Genomic DNA, 10516 nt, shown 5'->3' with positions numbered 1-10516 from the left:
AGTCCCTGCTCAACTGCTGTGACATCATCACCTTCCTCCTCTTTTCACAGGGAAACAAAGAGGGGAAAGGTCACATCATTTGTATTGCTGTGCAGCACCATTTTGTTGTTGTCTGCACAGCAGTACAGATACAACAAGTGTGTCCCCAGCCTTTCATAATACACCTCAGCTGCTGCAGAACCTTATAATATACCGCAGCTGCTGTTGAACCTCATCATACTCCTCAGCTCCTGCAGAACCTCACACAGCTTGCCTGCCCGCACTTCTCACCGCTCATCCCTCACATGCACATAGTTTTGTTGTTACACTCATACATGTGCACTCATACCGACAGCTCATACATGCACACTCATACAGGCAGCTCATACATGCACACTTATACAGATATCTCATACATGCACACTCATACAGGCAGCTCATACATGCACACTCATACAGGCAGCTTATACATGCACACTCATACAGGCAGCTCATACATGCACACTTATGCATGTAACTCAGACATGCACACTCATACAGGCAGCTCATACATGCACACTCATACAGGCAGCTCATACATGCACACTTATACAGGCAGCTCATACATGCACACTCGTACAGGCAGTTCATACATGCACACATGGCTACAGCCTCTGCTCACTGCTTTGGCACACATGGCCACAGACCCAGAAGCTTGAACACTGCCCACTCGCATGCCGGGTGCCAATAGCTGCCGCAGAACCTCATACTACATCTCTGCTATTGCAGAACACCACACTAGACCTCAGCTGCTGCAGAACCTTATACTACACCTTAGCTGCTGCAGAACCTCATACTACACCTCAGCTGCTACAAACCCTCCCACTACACCTCAGCTGCTGCAGAACCTCACACTATACCACAGCTGCTGCAGAACCTCACACAGCTCTTCATCCACCAGCCCACCTGCATTCATGGGGGATCCCCCTCGTCCAACCTCACACACAGCTTTCCCGCCCCCCCCTGCACTGCACTGCCACCAGCCGCCCAATGTCACCTGGGATCCCCCCTGCAATGGCTGCGATGAAGCTCTACTCTCTCACCCCCCCTCCGCAGTAACCAGGGATCCCCCCTGCACTGGCCATCCTAAAACACAACTCTCCTCCCCACTGCAGTCACCAGGGATCCCCCTCTTCACTGCTGCCGGCTGCCCTCATGCACAGCTCTCCTGTCTGCCCGTTGTCACGGGGATCCCCCCGAGCAGCGGCTGTCCTGAAGCACAACTCTCCCCCACTGCAGTCACTGGAGATCCCCCTCTGCACTGTTGTGTGTCGGCAGTGCAAAGGTGGATCCCCAATGACTTCGGGCAGGCAGGAGAGCTTTGCGTAAGGGTTGCCGGTCCAGGGGGGGGGGATCCCTGATGACATCGGGCAGGCAGGAGAGCTTTGCATGAGGTTAGCCGTGCAGAGGGGGATCCCCGGTGACTTCGGGCGGATGGGCAAGAGAGCTGTATGTGAGGGTGAGCGGTCGGTGCCGAGGGGGGATCCCCAGTGACATCGGGCGGGCAGGAGAGCTGTGCATGAGGGTGGCAGGCGGCAGTGCAGAGGGGGATCCCCGGTGACTTCGGGTGGGCGGGTAGGAGAGCTGTATGTGAGGGCGGACAGCCAGTGCAGAGGGGGATCACTGGTTAATTTGGACAGAAGCTTTTGCCCATTTCACAGCTGGGCGTACTAAAGGCTTCAACAAAATTATGCTGCCACCCCTTACCATATCATTTGGCTGTGTACTACGCATGCCTATGTGAATGCGCAGTACACAGTGTCGGAGCCCCCAGTGTAAGTGAACCAGACGGACTCCGTCGGTTCACTGCAATGATCTGGAGGTGCCGAACAGTGTCTGTGTATGTGTCGTGAAATGACGTCATACACAGACACTATAAACATGGCAGCCCCCTGTGCAGGCATCATATTGTTAAAAAATAGTGATGCCTCATGTAATAAAAATATATAAATGGAGCTAAAACACTTATTTTTCAACTTTATATTTTACAATAAAATAAAAAAGTGACATTTTCCCTTTAAAGAACTCGAATCTGTGATTGCTGCTCACCTGACCTGTATAATTGCTAATCCCCTGATCTGTATAAAAAATGTGTCCAATAGGATTGATATTCCTGGTGGTGACAGTAATATGCAAAATTATTTAGCTTTGTTAGATAAGTGGTTCAAACAATGGAAACTGCAGTTCAATGTTTCCAAATGTGTAATAATGCACTTGGGAGGAGGAATTGTCTATCCGAGTATCACATTGGCAGTACTGTGTTGGCAAAGGCTGCAGAGGAGAAGGATTTAGGGGTAGTGATTTCTGACAGCCTTAAAATGAGTCACCAGTGCAACCAGGCAGTGGGGAAAGAAAATTGAATGCTGGGCTGTATAGGGAGTGGTATAATCAGTAGGAAGAGGGAGATTGTGATCCCGCTGTATAGAGCTCCAGTGAGACCACATCTAGAAAACTGTGTCCAGTTCTGGAGACCATATCTGAAAAAGGATATTGATAAAATATAATGGGTCCAAAGACAGGCTACAGAAAAGGTGGATGGTGTCAGGCATAAAACATATCAGTATGGATTTGAATTGACATGTTAATTCTTTGAGTGGAGAGGCGCGGAGAGCAGAGGCGCGCAAGGCCTCCCATTGAAAGAGAGAGCAGACAGGATTTGGAGTGGAGTCCACGGGGGCTCCGAGTGGAATTTTGGGCCAGTTCTATAGTGTGAACAGGCCCTTATAGTGTAATTCCTTAATAAGCTGTTGAGCATACAAACATATTTGATATCCCTATTGTAATGTGTTATTTCACAATAAAATGAAATTTATTGCTACCCTTTTTCCATGCATTAATTACTGTACGAAGTCACTAATAATACACAGTATTTAGAAGAAAACGTATTTTTGAAGAATATATATATTATTGTTCAATTCCTGTAAACATATACCATAATACAAATATCATAATAGTTTTTCATCCGGTAAATTATATAGATTTTATATAAAGGTAAACATTGCTTTGAGACCTGGCCACTGGATAAAGACAACTTCCCATGCTTTCTAGTGTCAGGCATATATGGGCTTTGGGAATTGTGTAATGGAACTAGAAAGTTGAGTTCAATCTTAAATTTAATATGTACTCACCTGAGAGTAATCTGCTTCATGTTTTAAAGCACGTACTTTATGTACAGTAACTGTCAGTTATATTGCATTTTTATTTTACTATCTATAATAGTGAATTTCTATGTCCCTGTAGCCTAAAGTACAAGATGAACTTTAAAAATGAAAAAAAAAAAAAAAAAGATAAAATTAGGAAGGTTGACCATAGCCCCTAAAGCGTTGTGAAATAACTTTCAAGTCATTTTTTGTGGCTTATCCTCTTTGTAACATCAAGCTGAGTTATCTCTAGAGGAAATGCATCTTTTATTTCTAAACAAAACTCAGGGTGACTTTGTGCTTCAGGTTGTTATTACATTTTAATCTGAAAAATCAAATGTGTAAAATATACTGAAAATCAGGTATTTGCATTGTTTAAAAGCATTGAAAGTTGTTGAAGTCTCATTTGTTGGCTATGTTGACACACAGTTTGTTTTGGTCGGTTGATGGCTGTTTTTTAAGACAGACTGCATGTTGAGGATGTTACTGTATTTTATAATGACATCTGTAATTATACAAATAGCATTCGACATAAAATAAATAAAATTTGAAAACTGTTATAATATTTTATATCTGTGCTGAGATATCCTTACTTGATATGGCAGGTGAAGAGCATAGGGCTGTCCTGTTGCCAGCTTTCGATATTAAATATTTCATATTCTGGTGACGTGGCAAGATGGCTGTCTGAATGGATGCATAGCCTGGATGCACTGCCTGGTGCCAGGACCCCTATGCCAACCTTGGAGCTTGTGGCCAGTCAGTGTGGCCATCATTGCTCCTGGTTGCTGTCGGATCCGCCTGTTTGGGCAGCTGCAGTGCTGCATCATTACCTGGGCACAGTGCTGGTCAGCTTTCAATTATCTGTGTGCTGGTGCCCTGAAGGGTTAAAATCTGCACAAATCCTAAACATTGGGTAAGTCTGCTTCCCAACTGCAGATTTTTCAAGGAGGTAACCCCTTGATACGCACTTTGCTGATGGTTAACACCCTTTCCTGGAAACTTGGCACAAATTGAAACTTGCAGATAATTTCTCTGCCATGTTTGTCAGGTTCCCCTTCTGGCATTATACCGTTGTTGGCACAGCAATTGAATTGCAAAGACACAGACTTATGCCTGGCTTGTTGTATTTCAGGGTCCTTTGACATACGACAATGCTACAGTTTCCATTTTACCTGACTTCTTGCTGGAACTTCAGAAGCAAAGAGCACAGTTCACAGATGTGAAGAGGAAGTTTAAGGATTGCAATATTCCTTGTTCCATGGTGTACCCAGCACATCTATGTGTCTTTTACGAAGGTCAGAAAACAGTGAGTGCTGCATCTTTTTCTATCTCTTTGATTGAACTAAGTATTGCTCACAAAACTTAATCAGGTTTTTCTAGGTTTAGCCCACCATGATAAAGCATGCCTGGGTGTTTTGTGTCTCTCCTTTGCACCTCTCAAAAAAGCTTCTTACTCCAGGTAAAGCGGTGATGAAGTGCGCTATAAGGCTTAACCAATAGATGTCAGTGTTTTTATATGTATATTTTTATGTATTGCACAGCTGAAGTAAGCAATAGGTTAATGTTTTATATGTACCTTGTGTTACTAGTGACTTGTAGGAGGTGCTCTCTACTTACTGACTTATTATCTTTCTTCTTTCTTATGCACACACTCATCCTCACCACTCACGGGGTAGATTACTTGGCCCCTGTAGGAAGTTAGTTGGTGGAGGAAGTAAAGTTCAGTTCAAGTCAGATTCTCACAGAGAGAAGACACACAGTTCCTGCTGTAGTTAAGCCAGGGCCTGGCTGCTGCTAGGACCCCAGACAGGAACCAAGCTCAGATGCAGTGAGGGAGAGGAACACCCCAATCCACGCCAAAAACTCCACGGCCATTGCTGAGGAACTATTCTCTTCTCAAAAGAAACAGGAAGAAAACACTGCACGAAGTAGGAGGTACCTCTTTTCAAATCCCCCAGCTGAAGGAACTTACACCAGGCCCTTTATTCTCACAATCTGGTCAGACACAGTCTAAATGCAGGTACAAGTAACTTCTCACTCTACAAGTATTTCTCCAAAGTTCTGGCAGAGTACATTGCTACATTGGGTTGGGACTCCCTCAACAAACTCTTCTCCTCTACTCCACTGTACTCTCAACTTAACAAGCACCGCTACAACTACCCTTTTTTCTCTTCTACTTTTTCAAGCACCTCCTCAAGCACAAACAAGTTTTAGTATTAAAGTCTATGTGAAAGACTGCACACTAGAGATGAGCGAACCTCGAGCATGCTCGAGTCCATCCGAACCTGATCGTTTGGCATTTGATTTGCGGGGGCTGCTGAAGTTGGATAAAGCCCTAAGGCTATGTTGAAAACATGGATATAGTCATTGGCTGTATCCATGTTTTACAGACAACCTTACAGCTTTATCCAACTTCAGCAGCCACCGCTAATCAAATGCCGAACAATCTGGTTTGGATGGACTTGAGCATGCTTGAGGTTCGCTCATCTATGCTCGAGTCTAAAGCTGTTCTATTTTTTATATCACTGGGACGCCGTCATTCTTTATATGCACCAGCACCTATACACACTAACCGCACACCTTGGATTATTTTTCCCCTGTCTGTGGGTGGTGGTACCGATAGTCCGGGTGGGTCAATTGTCACTCAGAACTACCGTGACAAGAGCCCAAGGGACCCATCACAACCCGGCAGGTCATTGACCATTTCTGGGGAGTACTGCCAGCCACAACACAAAGCAGGTACTTCCATCATACTGGCCTCACGACTATACCATCTCTGGCTGAGCTGTACAACAATGCTGACAACATCCATCAATCAGCACAACACCTAGTACCACACCACATGACCATCTGAAACCTTTACCTTTATCAACATCAGTACCTCTATTAACACTATTACAGGGGTTGTCCAGGCTTAGAAAAACATGGCCGCTTTCTTTTAGAAACAGCACCTCTCCTGTTCTCAGTTTGGGTGTGGTTTTGCAACTCAGTTCCATTGAAGTGAATGAATCTTAATTGCAATGCCACACACAACCTAGGGACAGGTATGCTGCTCCTTTTTCAAGCAAAAAGCTGTGCTTTTTCTAATCCTAGATGACTCCTTTAAATCTTTCATGTCTATATTGCAGTTTAGTTATCTACCTTCTGTTGAGAACTAATTGTCAGTCTGTGCTATAGCCTGTGTACCAACAGTTTGTTTTTGTGTTAATGTTATGTTACTTCAAACCAATTGTGTCTCAACAGCTTTGAGCTGTATTATGGACATAATGTCCTGGTGCATGCTTTATATCTCTTGCAACGCTTTCTTCTCAGAATTTCATAGTAATGTCATTTCAGACTCTAGACCTGTAAATTTGTAAAAGTGTATCTCAGCAGAAACAAAGCTATTAAAGAATGGTTTGATATTTTTCATACATAACATGAGTGATTCAGAAACATCTATTTGTTCAACCCCTTCCCGACCCCTTAAATTTTGTTTTTCATCTCTCACTGAGTTTTTTGGTGGCTTTTATTGGTAAGCTAAATTTGTTCGTTAGAAAGTTGCAACCCAAAGGTCTCTTACCAGATCATAAGTAAGGACAAAGAAGGCCTGTGGTTTATGTTTACCAGACCCTCAAAAGTATTAAAACGCTAAACTATTATCTCAACTCTAATACTATTTCAAAAGACTTTTTATTTCACCATATTGCACATATAAAAATGATTTATGCAAACTTGAAGGAGAAAGGACACATTTTTTTCAGAAACCCAGGGAAGGGTGGGTAAAAAAATATAATCCACTTACCTCCCTGACAGGGTCGTATTTACCACTAGGCATGCGTGGTCTGGTGCCTAGGGCAGCACCTTGCAGGGGGCAGCACCAGGGAGCAGAAAAGAGCTTTTTTTTCTTTTAATTTTTTTTTAATCTCCTACCTCCCTTTCCGACTTGCCATTAAGTCTGTTGTCTTTTGGGAGGGGGGGGGGGGCGTTGTGAGCACAGGAGTGATTTCAGAGTAGAGTGAAGGAGACTGCTATGATGGTGTTATCCAGTCACAGTATGGTAGTAATACCCAGTCACAGTATGGTGGTATTGGTCAGGTTTGGTATGTTGGTGTTAAATGTGACGCCTGGAGCTATTACCTACCAATCTACCAATCATGTGGTGGGGCGTCTTCAAGTTTCAAATTGGCGTGGCCTAGAGTGTCTGCGCTCTACATTGTTTTTTAGGACAATAACTGCATCACCTGCATAACTGCATCAAGCGGTTTGGGGTCAGATTGCGGGTACAGAGTCGCTTTAAAATGGACCATAGAGCTACATACTAACAATCACTTTTTATCATTCTGTCAATTCTTTATCATTTTATTAATTCTTTATCATTGTGTCTGTCAAACATTTTTGCACAATAGAATGGAGAACTGAAAAGAAAAGAAAAAAGTTACCTTGGCAATGTATGGTGGTTCTGTGCCCTCCCTTTTATTTCTTTTTTCACTTTTTTCATAACTTACTATGGTAAAATAAAAGTTGTGATTGGTCACTATGGACAAATATTTTTTTAATCACAGTATGTGATCAAATGTGAAATAAGTTTGTTTTTAACCACTTAAGGACGGAACCCAAAATGGCCTTAAGGACTGGAGCAAATTTCAGGAATATGACATGTGTCACTTTATCCATTAATAACTTTGGGATGCTTTTACCTATCCAGCTGATTCTGAGATTGTTTTCTCGTGACATGTTATACTTTATATTTCTGGTAAAATTAAGTCAATATTTACAGCCTATCTTTATATAAAAAAACCAAAATAACGTGAAAAATTGAGAAAAATTGCATTTTTTGAACTTTGAAATGTTGTGCTTGTAAGGAAAATGGTTATGCCACATAAATTAGATATTAAATAGCATTATCAATATATCTACTTTATGATGGCAGCATTTATTAAATTACGTTCAATTGTTTAAGACGATAGAAAGCTTCAAAGTTTAGCAGCATTTTTCCAAATTTTCACAAGAATTTCAAAATCTGATTTTTCAAGGGACCAGTTCACGTTTCAAGTGTATTTGAGGGGGTTATATTTTATGAAGCCCCACAAAGCACCCCATTTCAGAAACTGCACCCCCGAAACTGTTCAAAATCAATTCCAGAAAGTTTTTCACCCTTTAGGTGAGTCACAGAAATAAAAGCTAAGTGTGTGAGAAAATTGAAAATTTTAATTTTCTTTGCAGAAAATATATTGTGATCCAATCTCTAATAATAGAAAACCTATTTCCAAAGAAATGCACCCCAATATTTATTGTCCCATGTCTGCAGTTTATAGAAGTATATGATATGTGGCCCTATTGCGCTATTTGATGCAACCACAAGCCTCAGATGTAAAGGAGCACCTAGTGAATTTTGAAGCCTCCTTACAATTAGCCAAGTACCACTTCTGGTTGGCAGAGGCTCTGGGGTGCCAAAACCTAACAAACACCCCTAAAGGGACACCATTTAGGAAACTACAACCCTCGAGAAACGTAACAAGGGATATAGAGGGCATATGGACCCCACTGGTTACAGGCACAATGTACTGTGAAAATAATTTTTTTTTTTTTTTTTTTTTACACTAAAACTTGGTCTAGCCTTAAATTTTTAAGGTTGACAAGGGGTTAAAAGAAAAAAAAACATAAAACTTGTAGAGAAATTTCCCCTGAGTACAAAAATACCCCACATGCAGACATAATGTACCATACGAGCACAGGACACGCCTCAAAAAGGAAGGAGCAGCATTTGGCTTTTGGAAGCTGGATTTGGCCAGAATAGAGGACGAAGGCCATGTCGGGTTCACAGAGCCCCTGTGCTGCCAAAACATTGTAAACCCCCCACAAGTGACCCAATTATGGAAACTACACCCTCAAGGAATGTAACAAGGGGTATAGTGAGCATATGGACCCCACTGGTGACAGGCACAATGTGCTGTGAAAATGAAAAATGTAATTTTACACTAAACATTGGTGTAACTTTGAATTGTTCATATTCACAAGGGGTTAAAAGAAAAAATAGACCACTAATCATGTAGAGCAATTCCCCCCCGATTACAGGAGTACCCCACATGTGAACACAAAGTGCAAAGCTGGTTCACGGAAAGCCTCCAAAGGGAAGGAGCGCAATTTGGATTTTGGAAGCTGGATTTGGCCAGAATGGAGGACGAAAGCCATGTCTTGTTCGCAGAGCCCACATGCTGCCAAAACATTGGAAACCCCCCACAAGTGACCCCATTATGGAAACTACACCCCTCAAAGAATGTAACAAGAAGTATAGTGAGCACATGGACCCCCATGGTGACAGACACAAATGTGGAACAATGTGCCGTGAAAATGGAAAATTACATTTTTTTACACTAAAACGTTGGTGTAAATTTGAATTTTTCATGTTCACAAGGGGTTAAAAGAAAAAATAAACACTAGTCATGTAGAGCAATTTTCCCCGATTAGAGGAGTACCCCACATGTGGACACAAAGTGCAAAGCCGGTGCACGGAAAGCCTCCAAAGGGAAGGAGTGTAATTTGGATTTTGAAAGCTGGATTTGGTCAGAATGGAGGACGAAGGCCATGTCGGGTTCGCAGAGCCCATGTGCTGCCAAAATTAGAAATCCCCCACAACTGACCCCATTATGAAAACTAAACCTTTCAAGGAATGTAACAAGGGGTATAGTGAGAACTTGGACCCCGCAGGGAAAGCCCCCACATGCAGACAATGCAGGAAATCCAGGCGTATGACTCCTCAGCCAAGAACAACCTGTGGGCCATTTTTTAGTTGTTTTTTTTTTAGGATGCCTTCCACTGCGAATCCAGTGTCAGTGCATCCCTATGAGAATGCATACTCGCAGCAGGAATGACACATGGGGGTGGGGATGATGGGGGCAGGAAAAAATAATACAGAGCAGAAGCAGGAGACACTATATCACCACCGATCCAGGGGAGAGGGTGGCAGGACAGAGGGGAGAGGGTGGCAGGAAGGAAGATGGAAGTGGAGAGGAGAGGGTGGCAGCAGAGAGGGGAGAGGGTGGCAGGACAGAGGAGAGGGTAAGAGGAGAGGGTGGAAGCATAGAGTTGAGAGGGTGGCAGGACAAATGAGAGGGTAAGAGGAGAGAAGAGAGGGTGGCAGCAGAGGGTGGGTGTCAGGAGATAGGGTGGGTGGCAACAGGGAGGGTGGGTGGCGGGAGAGAGAGTGGGTGGCAGCAGGGAGGGTCACAGGAGAGGGTGGGTGGAAGCAGGGAGGGGGACAGCAGGGATGGTGGGTGGTTGGCAGGAGAGAGGGTGGGTGGCAGGCTGGCTGGCAGCAGGGTGGGTGACTGGCAGCAGGGTGGATGGGAGGCTTGCAGCAGGGTGGGTGACTGGCA

The 10516-nt window shown here is 43.5% G+C and overlaps 1 protein-coding gene across 2 annotated transcripts in view; it reads left to right on the top strand.

Moving 5' to 3' along the window:
* The first annotated feature begins 4366 nt into the window (after window positions 1–4366).
* LOC138795971 (monocarboxylate transporter 2-like) overlaps window positions 4367–10516 on the top strand; it is a 132680-nt gene continuing 126530 nt past the window's right edge. The window contains exon 1 of one of the 2 annotated variants that reach the window (XM_069975769.1): window positions 4367–4464. In XM_069975769.1, coding sequence (XP_069831870.1) covers window positions 4417–4464 — 48 coding nt within the window. In that variant the 5' untranslated portion in view covers window positions 4367–4416. The remainder of the gene's footprint in view (window positions 4465–10516) is intronic. The other variant, XM_069975805.1, reaches the window with a different exon arrangement.

Source organism: Dendropsophus ebraccatus, chromosome 1 (genome assembly GCF_027789765.1).
Source record: "Dendropsophus ebraccatus isolate aDenEbr1 chromosome 1, aDenEbr1.pat, whole genome shotgun sequence".
Lineage (NCBI taxonomy): Eukaryota > Metazoa > Chordata > Amphibia > Anura > Hylidae > Dendropsophus > Dendropsophus ebraccatus.
The sequence above is the reverse complement of the archived record's forward strand: the minus strand, read 5'-3'. Positions and strand labels throughout refer to the sequence as shown.